Source organism: Phaseolus vulgaris, chromosome 8 (assembly GCF_000499845.2).
Source record: "Phaseolus vulgaris cultivar G19833 chromosome 8, P. vulgaris v2.0, whole genome shotgun sequence".
NCBI lineage: Eukaryota > Viridiplantae > Streptophyta > Magnoliopsida > Fabales > Fabaceae > Phaseolus > Phaseolus vulgaris.
Window position 1 is genome coordinate 7,101,292 of NC_023752.2, and position 19,412 is coordinate 7,120,703.

Here is a 19,412-nt window from a genome sequence, read left to right on the forward strand (position 1 = left end):
ATACTTAAATTTAGAGACTTGTGGCCATCTCCAGTTTTACCCCCAAAGTCATTTTCCTCCTGTGTCATGCTAAAATTGCAATGCTTATACTTGTTTCACTTCTGCTCATGCAAAAATCTTTTGGTTCCATTTTCTGCCCTTTCTATATGATAGAAAGGTAGGTATGCAAAAGCATCGCTATATAGCTTACAATCCCAACTAGGTTGGCACCCCAAACTCATCAATCATTTGAAGCATGCCAAAATCATTTGGTATCAGTTTTTATTCCAGAAGCCCTTAGGTTTAAAGTTAATCAGTTCCTTTTATTTCTCAATTAAACTGAATCATTTACAAAAAAGAACAGTTCACCAATTTTTCTTGAATATCTTGGTTCAAATAATTTGATTTCCTTTCCATATTTTTGGAAAGCTTATATATCTCACATTCCTTTTTCTTTGTCCCAATTCCCAACTTCTCAAAAGCTTTCGATCATTCCTCGCACAGTTTTCCTTGTCTGATTTCTGTCCTCCTTGGTTTATATATTGTAATTTTATTGAGCATGGTCGTTCTCTCCACTAGTGTGGAAAATTATATTTTAAATCCATGATATTTACAAAGATCAATATTATATATGATATTATTTCACAAAAATGTAATTGAATTCTTCACGAGTAAATAAGTTATAAAATAGAGAAAAATGATATATCAAACAAGTCTTTTTAATTATTTTTTTAAAGATTATTTTAGAACAAATTCATTAGCAGATTTTCTTCCCTTAAAACTTTTGGAATTGTTTTTTGAAACAGAATGGTTGAACATACTTTTTCTTTCTTTTCATTTAAAAAATAGATTATAAACTAATTTAATAAATAGTTTTGAAAAACCAAAATAAAACACACACACGGTCGAATTCACCCATAATTTTCTAAACATAATGTACCCAAAATTGGAAACAACATATTCAAAGAATAAAATGAGCTACAACAACGAATATTAATATTTGATTCCATAATACAAGAGATGCTAAATTGTTCCTAAAAGAGAGATGACTTTCCAATCATTTGTATTTTTGTTTTGAATCACATCATATCAATTTCATATCCTGTTATTTTCTGTTGATATTCTCTAATTTCCACCTTCCCTACCTAAAGCCTACAATTTTAGAGACTTTCTTGTCCAAGGTAGGTAATAACACTCATGTAAAGCATTATTCTCTTATTGTAGGTAACCAATAGGAGGATAAATTTTATAGTTGATAACAGTGAGACCAGCACCACAATGGATGGTTCTAATTCCGATGTTGAGGCAGGGAAACAAGAAAAAGATCGCAGCTGGCTAATGTCATCTCTTCACCAAATTTATAGTCGGAGGTGAGCTTATTTCGTAGACCATACCATACTATTATCTATTCATTCTGTTGCATTTTAGTGTTTTTCCATTTCAAGTATAGTCTGTCGTGAGTTTGGTAATTAAGACAGTTAGCATATTAGTTGGTTAACTAGAGGGTGGGTAGTGAAGAAATAATAGAGGTCTTAAAAAGCAGTTTAGGTTTAATTCAGTCTTAAAAAATCACCTTGTAAGGCGAGTATTGTGATCTCTTATATATTATATTGACACTATCTCTAGTTGATGTGGGAGTTAGCTTTTTCCTGATACACCTTTCTCATCTAACACTATTGGGCTTGAAATGTAGATGATGTAGCGAGTGGCCCTTCAAACAGATTTAGGATAAACCCTGATACTATCTTACAAATAGTTTAGGTCTAAACCTTACTTGGAAGGTGAGGATTGTCCTCACTTATATATTTTATTTTGGCACTATGTTTAGCTGATTTGAGACTTGAGTTTTTCTTAGTAAGAGGAATGTAATGTTTAGGGATTCATTGAGTTTTGTCATTTGAGAGTTGAGTTTTTGTCTTTGTTTTTGTCTCACAACAGATAATAAACAACTATCTTAATAAATATTAACCACTTTTAAGCATAGTTAACTACCATTAGACATTTGATTAACTTTATGACATTATAAACCACATATGAATAATTGTATAAATTCATGTTCATTTTCTCTTAACAACTTTTGAGACAAAGCTAATGATATTTACATTATTTAATTACATGGGATGATGGTAACAGTATGAAACTATTAACCTCTTATGAAACGAAGTTAACTACCATTGACATCTCAATAACCTGATGATGGTATACATATCAATAATTGTATACAGTTTAGTTCATTTACTTTTAACCATTTGTGAAACAAGATTAACCATATTTACACATGTAGTTGCTGTGTGCTCGGGTGGACAACAGGTGTTGGTTCCTTATTTCCTTTTTATTTTTGCATTAAATTAATTTTTTTTTATTCCCATTTCTAATGTAGGTTCCTTAGATATGTTGAATGTGCACTTAGCCATTGATGTTTAATATTTGTCTCTGAACCTATAAGGAAATATCCTTGATTCGTTTAAGTTTCCACCATGGTTGTTTGTAACTAAGTAGTTTTTTTTTTTTAAGAATTGAATACTCTCCTCTCTTGAGACGTGAAGCAACGTGTTCTTTTTTTTTTTCATCTACATGAAGTTTTTTAGTAGTTTTTTTATTGTTCATTTGCAGCATACTTCCTTTTTTAAAACATGATTTTAGTGGTTTATAAGCGTTAGTTCCTGTTACAGATACCTCCTTAGAAGAAGTGCCCTGGAGTTATTTTTGGTGGACCGGTCAAACTTCTTCTTTGATTTTGGGGTATTTCTTCTTAAATTTCCCAATTTATTTCCTTTAAATTTTCAGGAAAAAGGATTTGTTCCTTTAATTTTAGGGAGTGCACTTACAGGGATAAACTAAAATTATAACCATTGTTTAAAAAAATCAAAGGTTTGGATTGTGATTAAATCCACACACAAGTATGACAAACTAAGAAGCTGTTAAAATCTTAAGTCTCAACCATTAATTTTCTATTCAATGGTTATATATACTTTATCCTATAAAGTACAACCTAATTTTAGAGGAGCTAAATTCTATCATAATATCATTTAGTTTTTTAGGTTATCTTAACACTGATGTGATTCATAACATTTTACTTATGACTGTTGAATGCTGTACATTATGATCCTTGTCTAAGACTCTCTTACAAGCTTAAGCTTTTACATGGAAGTTTGATTTAATTTTGGAGAATGGAGGTGGAAAGGATTGGACAGTTGACCATTGGTCTTGAAGGCTTTCATACCATATTAAAGATCAACTCTTCTAAAATCCTAAGCTGATTGGTGGAGGCTAAGTGATGGTTTAGTATGACTAACATTTTCCTTTCTACTTCCCTCTTCAGAATGGTGAAGGCCGTAGAAATGCATATCGTGCAATTGTTCAATCACGACCTCCTCATTTAAACAATATATATCTGGCTACTCAGGTAATATCCTTTCTGTGATTTTTGTGTAAATTTTTATGCATCTGGGCTGTATGAATAAATGTCGATGAAATATATACAACTCATGCTGATGTTTACTGCAATTTTACATTTTTTATATTATATATATTTTTAGCATAGCTTTTGGGTTTCATGTGGTTCAAGAATCTAAAGAAATTTCCTTCTTGTTATAGAGGCCTGAACAACTTTTGAAGAGAATTCAACTCATGGAACGCTGGACTAGGTGGGAGGTAAGAGCCTTGGTTCATTAAGAAAAAAATAATTTGAATTATAATTGGATACTTGTCGCTTAAATATGACTACACGAGTTTTGTAATTCCTTTGTGCAGATCAGTAATTTTGAATATCTAATGCAACTCAATACACTGGCTGGGCGCAGTTATAATGATATTACCCAGGTGACCTCCCCATCCCCTTTAATTTACTTCATTTAATTTATCTATTTAATCCTATTTTCATGATTTTCATTTATCATTACCAATTTTTGGCAGTATCCGGTTTTCCCCTGGATTCTTTCTGACTACAGTTCAGAGAGCTTGGATCTTTCTAATCCCTCTTCTTATCGAGACCTTTCAAAGGTGTTATGTAATGAAATATTTCTTTAGAAGCTATTGTAAAAGCATTTATAATCTGTGTCTTCATAGTTAATTTTTTTAATGTCATGCAGCCTGTTGGTGCACTCAATCCTGATCGACTGAATAGATTTCAGGAGAGATATACTAACTTTGATGATCCAGTCATCCCCAAATTCCATTATGGATCACACTACTCCAGTGCCGGAACAGTTTGTCCCTTATTTTCTATATATTTATAATATCTTTATTGATCGGAATAGTTTGTTGCCATTGCTGATATGCTCTTTGAGTATCTTCAACTATGTTTGGGTCTTAGGCTTATTCGCTTAATCTGAATTTCGCTTACCAAATTAGTTCAATGCAGATAGTTTGATCAAAATGTAGCTTTTTTAAGTGGTTAACTGAACACAGATCTAATTTTATGTTTCACTGTATTGTATTTTATTGTGTTTGGATTTTGTATGTCCAGATATGATGCTTGCATAGTTTCTGCAGCAAACTAACATAATTGCACAGAGAAATTATTCAGATATTATGAATCTACCCTAATTGGGATAGGCTGCCCTTGGTACCTATGATTTCAAAAGTCAACTATACAAACTATTATATTAATGGTCTTTTAGTAACTTCACGTTCAGATAAATTTTAATTAATTGTTTTGGCATCTCTCATTCTGTGTGTAAAGTAAGGCAGTGGATGACTTAAGATTTTATCAATATTGGTTGGCTATCTGTTGTCTGAAAAATTAGTGGCAGATGGGTTGGAGTGTTTCTTTAGGTTTGAGGCATTGGAATTGGAAGCTGTACAGGATGATTTGAGTGAATCAATTTCGGGGGAGAACCAAACTTATAAATACTCCATTGACCATTTCAATCTGAGACTTAGGCACTCAATAATATCAAAGTCCTCACAATGAATGTTTCATGTTGACTGCCAAAAATTGCACGTCATGGAAGGCTTGAATTATATAGTAAACTAAAATGAGAAGAATCTCAATATCTATGATTTCTTAGGCACCACTACGTCTTGCTTTTGATAGCACTGTGCAACCAAATTGGAAGCATTTTGCTGAAAAAATATTCATAAAATGTTCCTTACTAAAACTTAATATTAATCATCATCGTCATCAACAACATAGCCTTATTTTTTTTTAATTCATTGATGCTTTTAAAATCTATCTCTGAAGAAATGGGCATTACATCCTTTTAAATAGAGCTCTTATTTCAAGGGAAAAACCCTGATTCTACAGAGTTAGACTTGCCAATAATATTTCAACTAGGACTGTATAGCATCTACACAATTAAAATCCAAGTGCTTGTACTGAAGTTGAGTTACAATTTACAGAATTTAGCAATCATAGTTTCAATCTAGTAAGGTCTAAGCGATATACATATTGGCCCCAAGACAAAGAACTAAGTGAATATATGAAAGAATTTTATCTTTAAGCTTGTGTTTTCTTGATATTTTGCTTTCTGCTTCGTGTTTCTTTTGCCTCATGAATTCAAGCCTCCTTTTTTGTGTGTATTATAATCACTATGTTCTCTGATGCCTAATTTTACCCTTTTGTTTTTTATAATACAATAGCAATAGAAGTAATTACTCAGTATGTAAACTCTTGTCTTGCATGAGTTTTTTAGTTGCTGATTCTGGAATAACTAATATTTATTATCTTCTTTTACAGGTTTTGTATTATCTTGTCAGGGTTGAACCGTTCACTACCCTTGCAATCCAACTGCAAGGTGGAAAATTTGACCATGCAGATCGAATGTTTTCTGATATTTCTGCTACTTGGAATGGAGTTCTTGAGGACATGAGTGATGTAAAGGAATTGGTATGTGTATTGGGAAAAACTTTAGTACTATATTGACAAGGCATAATACCAAAATACAGTTTATAAGTGGAGAAATTATCACCTTACAGGCTGATATTTTTTGATTGAGTTAGAGCTAGCTACATTCACATTTTAAGAATATATTTGTATACATTAGGGGGATTTTCCCTAGGTGTCTTCAATAGGAGGATGCTTTTTATTAATATTAAATTTTTATTATGGTTATTGAAACTATTATCATTAAGAATTTTTTATTTCCACTTTTTAGGTTCCTGAGCTATTTTACCAATCTGAGGTCCTCACAAATGAAAATTCAATTGATTTTGGCACGACACAAACAGGAGGAAAGCTTGGTATGTGTTGTGTAATTAGGAGATGATTATTCCATAATTAGTGCAAATTCTGTTTTCTATTTATTAGGACAAATTTGATATCTTTTGGTGATTTGATTTGATTTGTATAGCTTTAATTATCTATTATTTCTTTCTTTAATTAGGTTGTAAATAGTCTATAAATTTAGACTGTAATCACATTTGTAAAAATATTGAGAAATACATTCAATCTTTTTCTTTCAACGGAATGTTTCATTTATGTTTTCTGCTTTAGTTTTGTTTGTTGAAAATGTCATTTGTGATATCATGGTTAATAGCTTACTTCTCCTTTACCAGATACCGTAAAGCTTCCTGCTTGGGCTGAAAATCCAGTTGATTTTATTCATAAGCACCGGAAGGCTCTAGAGAGCGAGTATGTATCAGCTCATTTGCACGAGTGGATTGACCTCATATTTGGGTAGGTTTTAAACTATGTTTTAATTTCACCTGAATGTTTGATGCTTTGCTCTGCTGCTTGTTTTCTTTTCTTTTCATTTTCATAAGTTGGTTAACCCATTCTATCTATAACTATTTTGGTTTACAAAATTAAGTTGATCTTCTCAGGTATAAGCAACGGGGCAAGGAAGCTGTTACAGCAAATAACGTTTTCTTTTATACTACCTATGAAGGGACAGTGGATCTTGATAAAATCTCTGACCCAGTATGTTACCTTCACATCTCCATATTTTAACTCATTTGTTTTGAGTAAAATCCTAAAGTTTCATAGTGTGCAAATATGCTAATCATACATAATGTAATTATGGTATGGTAATCATACATAAATAAAACTCTTGTACTTAATGCTTTTTACATGAATAATATTCTCAGTTGTGTAGTTGAGACAAATGGATTTCATTGTCTCTGGTTTCTCTCTTCCTTAACATGGTATTCAGTGCTTGAGGAGGATGACAGGTAATCCTCAGCCATTAAAAATGATAGGCCCATTGTCCACTAGTGTTAGACTTTCAGTGTGAGAGAGAGAAAACAAATTATTATTATTGGTGTTGTTAATTGATTACAATTTGGGTGGCTCATTTCACTAGTGAATGGAAGGTTTTATACTCTTTAGTGCAGTACATCAGTCTCCTATACGCTACAACTATAGGCAATTCTTTTGTTGGGAAACCATGACCCATCTATAACTTTCATTAGAACTATCATTGCTCCTTCAGATTTGTTGGTTTCTATCTAGTAAACTTTTTCATTTAATGACCACATTGGTTAGTCCTTGATTCCTGTAGAATGTCAGATCACTGCCAAATCCACTCTGTTATTACACACTTATGTACCAGACAATCTTTTTTGTGTGGCTCTACTCACTGAGTTCTGGCCAACAGTTACATCAGGAAAACAAAGACCAGATTCCACATTATTACAGATAGTGCCTGAATAGTGTATATAAGTGGGCGAATACTCTCACTCTATAGCCCTTTGGGGTTTGGATTAGAGCAAACCTAAATTTTTAAGATATTCATTATAATATGATATTTTTGCAGCCTAAAAATATATTTAAGCTATTATATGCTGTATACTACTATGTTATTATGACACTTAGGATAACTATAAATCCTTGTATTTATTAGTTACAGTATAAATTATGTTTTTCACTGTGTAATGGAGACACATTTCCATTACATCTATTGTTTCACTTCCTTAATAATGTCCCCTCATGCATGAGTTCTTTGAGCTTGAAGCATTGACCAATGCAGATGATTGCCTATCCTGCGTTATGAGTCAACTTTTTATTAGAAGACTGATAGTAGGAAGTATGGGTGGTAAAAGAGATGAACCATAAAAATCTTAATTTGGATTATAATATATCGGATAAAAATAATTCATTACTCAATTTTGATCTGCTAAATTATTTAAAAACCAGATCTGTCCTGAACCATTTGATAAAAATCCATCTATTAATAATTTTTTCATCGATGGATCTCCAATCCATACACAAAAATATACTACTTCAAGTTTAGTTAGAGCATGTGATTTAGTGTGTATTAAGTAGAACCAAACATATCTAGTGTAAGCATCCACAAAAGAAATATAGTAACAAGCACCATTAGCTGCAGGGGTAGCGGACAGGCCCCAAATATCAATGAAAACAAGTTGGAGAGGTTTAGAGTATATAGTTTGAGAAGCAGTAAAGGGTAGTTGATGCGATTTACCAACCACACAAGACTCACAGAATTCACGTTTAGCATTGTAATGTATATTACAACGTTTCATAATTTGGTGAATCACTTTATGTTGGGCATGACCAAAACGCGAGTGCCACAAATGATATGTAGAGGAACCAGGTGTAACAGCAGTGGTGTATGCAGAACAAGGAGCAGTATGAACAAGATTAGGAAAGATATAAAGACCATCTTTAAGCTGACCTTGAAGCAGAATCTCGTTTGTTCCCTGATGTTTAACAAGACAAATATCAGCATGGAACTCAAAAAAGACATGATTATCACATGCAAACCGAGAAACACTTAACAGATTTTTGGATATAGTGGGAACATGTAGTAAATGCTGTAAAGAAAACATATTATGTGTATTGAGATTAGTATAAGTGGCAATGCCAATAGATTTAATAGGGAGCCGTGAACCATTACCTATAGCGACTTTTTCTGAACCTGTGTATGGTGTTTTGGTGGAAAGATTAGTGTTGTGAGCAGTTAGATGATGAAAAGCACCACTATCAGGGTACCAAAGAGGATCATCAAGAGTAGTTGGGGTGCCAAGGATCGATGGTTCATCATCACTAAGAGGCGAAGAAAAATGAGTGGTGTTAGCAGTAACTTGAGAGGGAGTAGAGGAATCAAACCTATGTCAGCTATGAAGGGCAGTGTGCCCATATTTTCCGGAAATTTGACTTTGCACCCGAGAAGAAAAGGTATTAGATGGAACCTTGTTGTAGTTCTTGGAGTTTGAAAAACGTGTCATGGAAGAAAATCTTTGTTTACCAAGACCAGAGGTGTGGGTTGAAGAAAAAGGTTTGGTAGAATTGTAGTTTGATTGGGAGAAGGAAGATGGAACAGAGGACACGTGTGCCTGCAGAATCTGATCCACTGAATGTTTGGCTTTTTCGATACGGCTTTCTTGAGCAAGGAGAAGAGATTCAATGTCTTCTACTGTATAGGGATCAAGATGGGATGTGACTGATGTGACGAATGAATCATATTCATCAGACAACCCAACAAGAATAGCTTCAATGTGATCCTCGGTAGAGATGGGACAACCCACAGCAGCCAAGGTGTCGACAGTTTTCTTGATTTCAAGAAGATAGGTAGAGACAAATCAGTCCTTCTTGGGTGTGCGCAGAAGCTGTTTGTGTCTCTTGATTTGGGCTCTGGTTTGGGATGCATAGTGAGTTTAGAGTTTATGCCATATCCAGGCCAACCATTTTGGTGAGAATACTGAAAGTCATGGAAGCCAATAACCAGGCTAGGATGGATTGATCCTGGTGATCATAGATGATATATTTGGGATTAACAGAAGGAGAAGAATGAAGAGATGCGGTTAGATACATGAGCCTTCCAAGAAGTGAAGTAGATCAAGGCTGCGGAGAGTTGCAGTGACTTGTTGTCTCCAAACCAAGAAATTATTTGGATCAAGCTTCAGGGGTATGGGTGTATGAAAAATGTGAGGAAGAAGAGTCTCGGGTTTGGGGGAAGAATTTTCAGAATTGTTTGCAGCAATGGTTGATGATGAAGCCATAGCTAGCTCTGATATCATAAAAGGTTGACGGAGGAAAGGAAATATTGAAGGAGAGAAAGAGAGATGCAATAAAGATGTATTCAGTATAGCTCTTTATTACAAATAATAGAAAAGAGTGGGTATTTATAATACCCAATACTGCATAAGATGCAGGTAAAACAGTTTTAACTGTTATAACTAACAAGGAACATGTATCTATCTAGGTATGAAGACGAATAAAAGTAGTTAAATTAGTTAGTTTTAATGAATAATGTCATAAATCTAAATTCTATTTCAAAGATACTCATAAAATTAAATAGTTTAAGCGTTAAGTTATATATAATGACACCACTAATAATTCAATGAGTCTTTCTTTTAACCATAAGAAAACATATATTGTTAATGACACGATAAATGCACCCACTTTCACGAGCAACAATGAATATCTCATTAATATACTTCACAATAAATTAATGGTACAAAAAGAAATTAACAATTATGTATTTGAAAGTGGTTTATGTTTCTTATATTTAGAAAAAAAATGTTAATATTTGTTCTTATACAGAGGAATCGTTCCTATTTTAAATATTAATTATTTTAATCGGGTGGTTTGCACCCACTTCTATACTATGAAATGTCCTCGTCAATGTGGGATCTCCAACACACTCCCCTCACGCCGAGACGAATCAACTCATGCGTGAGACTATATATTGATGGGTGATCCAATAGAGGTCCGATAGCGGGTGGTATGATAGACCCAACAATTATGTATTTGAAAGTGGTTTATGTTTCTTATATTTAGAAGAAGAAAAATGTTACTATTTGTTTCTTATATAGAGGATTCATTCCTATTTTAAATATTAATTATTTTTATTTCCAAAAAATATTAAAATATATCATAAAGTGAGGTTTGCACCCACTTCTATACTATGAAATGTTCTCATCTCTAGTCGATGTGGGATCTCCAACACACTCCCCCTCCCCTCACACCGAGACCAATCAAACTCATGCGTGTGACTATGTACTGATGGGTGATTTGATAGAGGTCTGATAGCGGGTGGTACGATAGGAACGATCTTAAGAAGTTAAATTTAAGCCTAATTATACCTTACAAAACCGGCCCATAAGATGAGGTTTGCACTCACTTATATACTATGAAATATCCTTATCTCTAATCGATGTGAGATCTCCAACAAAAGTAAATTGAATGGATTTACTTGTGGATTTGGTTTGGTCCACCATGTTTTATATTCCCTTCTTCTCTCTCTTATGTTATGTTTCATGTGATTCTAAATGATTGGTGGATTTTGAGGTGTCAACCTAGTTGAGATGTCAAAATTCCTAATGATGTCTAGCATGAGTTTTAAAGAAAAATTGAATGGGTGACGAATAAAAAGATTGTTTTGCATAGATCGAACTCTAGACCATTTGAGCTCAAAGACTTGGATACCATGTTTTGAACTATAACTACGCTCAAAGCTATTAAGTGAAGATACCTAATTAATTAGTAGTTTTATATTACATCCAAAAAATATGCTGCTAATAATTGTAATTGAGTGGTTAAGTAAAGTTTTATTACAAAAATTATGCATTATAAATTGGGAAAATTGTGCTAACCTTCCCATAACTTAGCAACATCCCTTTTTTTGTTGATAGGTTAGCTCCTAGGCCTTACTGAAGAAAAACTATACCCAAGTCCCTTCTCATATTTATGATTCTTATTATGCATTGACACCTTTATTCTCTTAAAGAACTGCATATACTTCCCTTATAAAATTCACAAACCAAACACATAATGCCTAAAAGATAACAAATCAAGGGACATGTGAAAGAAGTTTTTAGTATAAATTTATTCATACTAAATTTAATCTGAGGGGAAGACCATGTAATATACCCTTAAATTCATCTGTTGCAAGATGGTTTTAGGAAACCACTTTTGTTGCATCATAATCTAACCAAAACATAATTTATTCATGTTTATTTGGATTAATATTTTCTTTTATTCATGACAAGTAAAGGTACAACAGTGTGCCATACAAGATCAGATTGCTTATTTTGGACAAACACCGTCCCAACTTCTGACTGTTCCTCACTTGAAGAAAATGCCATTAGCAGAAGTTCTGCATTTGCAGGTAACAGCTGATCATTGGATATTTTTTATTGAGAAGTTACATCAAAAGGAGATTACATCTTATCCTTCTGATTTATTTAATGGAGAATTATCTCTCAAGATTGAACACTCTAATTTATTACACGAGGGTTCTTTAAAACTGGCAACATTGTTGATTCATTAGCCAACGAATGCTTTTTCCATTGATGTTTGTTTTTATTAGTGCATCTGCAATGTTCAATTAAACTTTGGTGAATTTGTTTTGGAACGTTGGTGCATTTGACTGTAATGCAGCAAATATTTTAAAAAGGTTTCAGTGGCACTACTCTTGGTCTGGATAAGATTAAGCATTTGGCTTTTTATCATGTAAAGTTCACAGCCTTTTAAATGGGGTCTAGCTAGTAGATGTGCAAAGAGATAGGATAGCTTTATTCTATTGATCTTCTGTTTAACATTGTTGTTTCTGTTTTATAGTTGTGAAATTCCTCTTTCTCTTTTGTATATTTTCTCCCTTTACTTAGTAAGTTTCTTTTATTAAAGACAAGGAAGTAAGGTTTAAATAGCAAAAGTCGCATACTTATTGTTGATCAAGTTCAAAGGCTTTTAACATACTTTGGCAGGAGTCAGAATGGAAAAGTGTTGTCATTGTGCTTTGAATGCTGTTGTGTGATATTTTTGGCAGGTTTGAAATCCTCACTTTTATGCTTGATTTGATGAATTGGAGTACAATGGTTTTTCATTACTTGTCCTTGGTGCTCTTGAATGGTTTTTCTTGGTATAACATAAAGTGGGACTTAAAAGCTCTTCGAGAAGTCTTCTTCTGCACTGCATTATTTCTCCTTGCTGTTATATCTAAGAAAAATATTTCACCTTACGTCTTCTTTTTATCTCTTTTTTTTAATAATATTCTGCTCCTCCTAGCTTACAAAAATTTCAACAAATGATACCGAGTCCATCACTGTTGCATCTGAAGTAATGCCAATATAAAATTGGTATATTAAACTTTTCTTTTAGCACATGAAAATTTTCCAATATCTGCCCAGTGAAAGGCTGCGTGCCAAAAAGCTTCAATACTTTTGATATCTTGCTTTTTACATCAATGTTAGGGGAAATTGTACTTAGCTCCCTGAGGTTATACTAAATTATACTCACATCCCTTATATTTTTAATAAAATGACAACACCCACACTTCTTATATTTTTTAAAAATTTATGAAAATTTAAAATTAAAGTTTCAAAATTTAAAAATTAAGAATCTTTTATAAAAAATAAATAAAATAAAGAGGGTGAATGTCACGTTGGTAAAAATATATGGGAAGTGGGTGTCATTTATTAAAAACATAAGATGTATGATGTGAATGTCATTGTATTCAAAACATACGAAAGTTAAATGTCTATTTTAAAACTAGAGGGGATGTTAGTGTTATTTAACATGGTCTCAACGGAGTTATCTCCAATTTTCCCTTAACATTGTTATGTTTGTTTGTATTGGGGTTTAGGAATGAAATACAGAAGAAATAAATAATTGTAGAAATAGAGGAGAAATAAAATGGAAAAAATGTTTAACCGGATATAATTAAGTATTGAGGATTTTTTTTTATTCTTGTTTGAATGAGTGGAAAGAAATAAATTAGATAAAATTACTTTTATAATGATAAAATAATAATTTTAATCTGAAATCTTTTCATAACATAAAATTATTTTTAAATTTATTACTATTATTAAAAAATTGAACCAAACGAAAAGGGAGAGTCATTTCCTTCCCATTTTACTCCAATTTAGAGGGAAAACATTTCTAGTGGGTCCTAACTTCTCTATTCAAAGAAACAGTGAAATGTAGCAGTATTTATATCCTTTTTCCCTCCCAATTTTCTTTTGCTCAATTGTTACTGAAACAAACAGTGAGTTAAGAAACCAGGCCATGCTTGCATGTGTGCGAGAAAGTTGTGCTTATGGCGTTCTAAAAGTAAGCAACATTAACATTATTCCAACATTCTACTTTCCTCATAAGCTGCATCTGTATTGACTATCAGTATTCACAGCAAGTTGTGAACTCATTTGACTTCATGTTGCTAGCAATTTTGGTCAAATAATCTTTCAGATTCTTCTTGTTGATACAGTTCCCCTTTTCTGGGCACTTCATTAGATTATCCAACATAGTCATGTGGAATTCCATTTCTGTTTTTCTTATCAGTGAAATCACTTTCTGTTGTAACTGGGAATACGTAGCTTTTAATATTTTTCACTATGCCTGCTCACTAGTATTCTTTTTAGGAAATGTGTGCTGACTTTGAAAGGTGTTGGGATACCTGATATCTAAAACAATTTTTTTAATCTAGAACTATGTAAATGCTATTTGTTGGCATTAGATTTTTGTAAACCCGTGACTATTATTGTTTATGAAAGAGTTACTATGCTTGATAATAGAGTATGTAAATACACTGTCATTTTCAATGTTAAGTGCGTGACAGTGCTTATATTTCAATATCAGACAATATTCCGTAATCCAAAAGAAGTCAAACCATATGATGTTCCATTCCCAGAACGCTGCAATCTTCCTGCTGCTGCCATTCATGCATCTTCAGATACAGTTGTGGTTGTTGATATGGATGCACCAGCAGCTCATGTTGTACAACACAAGTGGCAACCAAATACACCTGATGGGCAGGGTACTCCTTTCCTCTTTCAACATAGAAAAGCTACGTTAGCATCTGCTGGTGGTACTATTATGCGCATGTTCAAAGCACCGCCCACATCTTCTGTCGAGTGGCAATTCCCCCAAGCTGTAGCATTTGCTGTCTCTGGAATTAGAAGCCAAGCTATTGTTTCTATAACATGCAACAAAGAAGTTATTACTGGTAAATCTAGAAATGCTTAAGATTGTTTTGATATCCTGCCTCTGGTTTATGAAACGAGCTCTTCTGATGGATTTATACTCATGCTTGCAAAACTTTGAATTAATTATATGCTATTTATCAATTACATGGAATCTTTGTTAGGATTTGAACCATAAATGGGTGGGATTATTTTCATGTTATAATGTTTCCTTTTATTCTTAGTTTTAAGGCTGGATTGACTGGAAATCAGTCTAGTCACTAGCCCAAAACCATCATTTCAAAAAAGCCAGACCAAAACTGTGCAGAAAGTCAGTTTGAACTAGTATTTGTCAATTTTTTCCATTTTTAATTTAAATTTAACCTAAAACATTTTTAAGATAAATAAAAAACACATTTAAGGTTTACACTTAGTTATGAATAATTTTTTCCATTACTAATATTTTTATCTTATGAAACATATAATTTAGTGGTTTATATGAATTTATTTTTTTTATATCTTGATTTCTTATAACTTTACATTTTTTATTACTTCAAATAATATATAATATAAAAAAATAAATTTAATTGTTACCGGTTCAACCACAAGTCAACATCGTTGAACGAATGAACCATGAGCCGAGAGGCAGTGTTTACACCTACAAATCCAATTTTTAAAATATTGCTTGTATAAGTGATCAAATTTAGTATACTCAATCATTGTAATATCTACAATTCTGTAGTTCTGTAACCTATAAAGCTAAATGCCCAAGACTGGTGCTCAAATTTTAGTTCCAAATGTTGAATAATAAATTATAATATAATTATTCACTATCAGGATATATGAATGATATCATTTGTATCTTCCTTTATATTCACGACCTTACAGTATCATTTTAAATTTGATTGCTGGTCTGCATTGCTCACTTGAATTGCCATATTTCCAAGTAACATTTACTGAGAAGTAGTTCATCTGTTTTTTGTTTAAAATAACTTATATTTTTTTCATCCTCTTGGATCTTACAGAGTTTAGAAACATGGACTACATTTTGTTGTAGTTGATTTTGCATACTTAATATTTGACGTCTAATTTTGTAGTTTTGCTTCTGATTGATTAGGTGGGCATGCTGATAATAGTATTAAGCTAATATCCTCAGATGGAGCTAAAACATTAGAAACAGCTTATGGGCATTGTGCTCCTGTAACATGCCTCGGTCTTTCGCCTGATAGTAACTACCTAGTGACAGGATCCCGAGACACAACAGTATTACTCTGGAGAATACATAGGGCACTTGCGTCTCACACAAGTGTCATGTCAGAACATTCCACTGGGACAGGCACGTCATCTTCAACTAGTAATGGTTCATCGCACATGCTAGAAAAAGACAGGAGACGTCGAATTGAGGGTCCCATACAGGTACTTCGGGGCCACCACACTGAAATACTTAGTTGTTGTGTTAACTCGGATATTGGAATAGTTGTTTCTTGCTCCCATTCATCAGATGTCCTCTTGCACACTATAAGAAGGGGGCGTTTAATTAGAAGGCTTGATGGTGTGGAAGCCCATATTGTCTGCCTTTCCTCTGAGGGGGTTGTACTGACTTGGAATGAATCTCAGCATACTCTCAGTACTTTTACACTCAATGGTACTCCGATTGCAAGAGCACAATTATCTATCTTTTGCAGTATCAATTGCATAGAAATTTCTGTTGATGGGATGAGCGCTTTGATTGGAATAAATTCCCTTGAAAATGGTAGACCCTATAATAATAGTCCCAAACCCTATAATAGTAGTCCCAACTCAAGTAAGTCAGGTGATGATTTTTATTCAGAAACAGAAGAAATTTTGGAAAACACGGGAATAGATGTTCCATCGCCTTCTATTTGCTTCCTGGATATGCACACGCTGGAGGTACAACATTAAAATTTCATATTTAAATTTGCATTTACGTTTTATCACACATTAAAGTGCTGCTTTCTATTCCTCATTTTCATATACCATAACCAAGCATTTGATCTGAAAGAGCAACAATCAAAGCAAGCTTTTTATTTCCTGTCTTGTAGTAGAATTATTATAAAAATCATCTGCAGATATGTATTTTCAAATAAAAAATAATTGATTTCAAATGAAACAAATTAGATATTCTTATAGCAGCATTTTTTGTGGGTTCCCAACAATGCTAGGCAGTTTTCTCAAAGATCACGAGTCTCCTACTTTTTTTGTAGGTATTTCATGCATTGAAGCTGAAAGAAGGGCAGGATATCACAGCTCTGGCTCTAAACAAGGATAACACAAATCTTTTGGTTTCAACTTTGGATAAACAATTGATAATCTTTACTGATCCGGCTGTAAGTTAAATCTTTCTTATGAAATACCGATGGTCCTTGAAGTTGAGTTTTTTTACTTCTCCTGAATTGTAAACTGATAGACAGAACAAACTTCATATATTTGCCCATGCAGTTTCTTAAAGTGCATAATATTAGTAGTCACTACATCTCATCTGTGTAGTTTGATGTTTCTGTGTATTCTCTAGAACCAACCAAGTGCACAGAATCAAAATATTTTGCGCTAATACTCGTTACTTTAAATGATGTGGAATTTCCACTATTCTTCTTACCACATTTGAAGCTTAGGTGATGACAGCCACCGATGAGATGTGAACTTTTTATGTGCATGAAATGAAAGCCAACTATTTATCTAAATAAATCTCTCAATTGCGCCTCTAATTGTTCTAATGTCTAAACTGTTCCATTCGATGGTTATTAATACTGCTACTTACTGTTTGCAGTTAAGCTTGAAAGTGGTCGATCAAATGCTCAAGCTTGGCTGGGAAGGTGATGGACTTCAGCCTCTCATAAAATCATAGCTTGTAGGGTATACGTTACTGGGTTACAGATCTTCTACACACAATCAGTTAGGAAAGTTAGGTTGGTTATGACACAGGTTTGTAAGCATATTGGTTGCACCCCTATGGTTTAGTCTTGTGGCATATGTAACATCCTACTGTTACCACTAGTGTTAGATTTTTTAGATTTGGCAGAGGGTTCTTTGCTCCTCCGGTTGTGCTATAGTGTTAATATTGGACAAGCTTCTGAGTTCCGACTGAGGTTTGAGCCATTTTTGTCCTACCATTTTTTTTATTACAGAGAATTAAAAAATAGTAGCTATTCTTTCTTGTAATGCTCTGCTTTTCAGATGTGGTGATTGATTAGATTTTGAGGTTTGAATGGTCAATATTTGTTAATATAATAACCAAATTTCAGTTCTTACTTTTTCAAATATCTCGTTATATAAACTACTCCATGAATCAAAGTCGATGTTACTGACGAGGAAATGCTTCTACTGTATCAAATTGATTGTTTATTATTAAGACGTTTTTAAATAATTAAAATATGTGCAGCCTTTGCTAAGACTTTTAGTTGGTCAATTTTAAAATGTGTTAAAAAAGTTTAAAGAGGTCACAAAGTCAAGCCTAAAATATGGTTAATCGTTGCATATATTTGGGACCTCTCTTTAAGCTTGAACGATAAGGAACTTACACAATTTTAGGCATATTTTATTGTCTCACCTTATTTTAACTGGGGATATCCCATTTAAAATATTAGTAAATAGTTATTATTTGATCTCATACATACGAATTTGTAAATGATAAACTCCAATGTTAACCACTTATATAAAATATAAGGTACCATCAACATGATTGGTGATAAAAAAAAACTAATTCACTTTAAGTCTAGTAAAAAACTTTAGCTATTATTAGAATAGTTGTGGTGAGTTTGAGTAATTTGTGATATTGTAGGCTTTATCTTTACGGTTGTAACGGGTATTAAATCATTTAAGATGGATAAATTTGTTGTACCTCTATAGTGTTTTTCTGGCAGTTTCATATTTTTAAAAATATTAAAATTATCCATTTTGAAATTTACCTCTATATATTTTATATTTTTAATTCTACAATCATAATACAAAAAAATTTCTGGACTGCAGAATTCATAATACAAAATCTCTGCATTTGGAATTATATAATTTAGAATATAAATTTGTTTTTCAGATTCTACCATCCGCATTATAAATTTTAGTCTCTATTTTGAATTTTATAATCCAAAATACAAATTTTGTATTCTAAATTTTAGAATCTATAATACAAATTTTGTATTTTCAATTCAAGATACACTAAATTCATTGATTTGTATTTTGAAGTGTGCAATCCGAAATATAATTATTTTTTTTGTTTAGAAGGTGAAAATGAGAGGTTGTTGAAGTGATGATACTAGAGGTGAGAGATGTTATGACTGTGATATTAAGTGTGTGTTTGTTTCCATGTGGGAGGAGAGGGAGGTATTTTTTGTGTTTGTTTCAAGGGTGGAGTTACTAAAGTGATGACGTTAGAGGTGAGCGACATGTATGATTGAAGGTGTACCAAGAATTCATCTGTAATCGGTAAGATATTAAGCACTTTTTTTTTATCAGCAAGATATTAAGCACTTGTTTGATTGACGTATTGTTAAATTTAGTTTTAGAGAAAATTCTTCCTACATCATATCAATTTGAACCTTTATCCTATTTGTCATATTTGTCATTGAAGTAACAAAAATCTCCTACAAAATTACGAAAATAACTTTAAA

General features: G+C 32.7%; 1 protein-coding gene across 3 annotated transcripts in view; it reads left to right on the forward strand.

The window, feature by feature from the left end:
- Window positions 1–18,066, forward strand: part of LOC137826382 (BEACH domain-containing protein C2) — a 49,375-nt gene extending 31,309 nt beyond the window's left edge. Inside the window, exons 17-32 of one of the 3 annotated variants that reach the window (XR_011083483.1) lie at window positions 1,204–1,349; window positions 2,652–2,721; window positions 3,302–3,385; window positions 3,577–3,633; window positions 3,733–3,801; window positions 3,895–3,981; window positions 4,071–4,187; window positions 5,660–5,809; window positions 6,078–6,162; window positions 6,478–6,598; window positions 6,745–6,841; window positions 11,878–11,996; window positions 14,465–14,831; window positions 15,905–16,698; window positions 17,013–17,135; window positions 17,576–18,066. Coding sequence is in view for 2 of the 3 variants with exons in the window: in XM_068632329.1 (XP_068488430.1) it covers window positions 1,204–1,349; window positions 2,652–2,721; window positions 3,302–3,385; window positions 3,577–3,633; window positions 3,733–3,801; window positions 3,895–3,981; window positions 4,071–4,187; window positions 5,660–5,809; window positions 6,078–6,162; window positions 6,478–6,598; window positions 6,745–6,841; window positions 11,883–11,996; window positions 14,465–14,831; window positions 15,905–16,698; window positions 17,013–17,135; window positions 17,576–17,653 (2,559 nt within the window). In the remaining variant the exon portion in view is untranslated. Of the gene's footprint in view, window positions 1–1,203; window positions 1,350–2,651; window positions 2,722–3,301; window positions 3,386–3,576; window positions 3,634–3,732; window positions 3,802–3,894; window positions 3,982–4,070; window positions 4,188–5,659; window positions 5,810–6,077; window positions 6,163–6,477; window positions 6,599–6,744; window positions 6,842–11,877; window positions 11,997–12,594; window positions 12,660–14,464; window positions 14,832–15,904; window positions 16,699–17,012; window positions 17,136–17,575 lie in introns of those variants that run through there. The other 2 variants (XM_068632329.1, XM_068632331.1) reach the window with 2 other exon arrangements.
- Window positions 18,067–19,412: the final 1,346 nt, after the last annotated feature.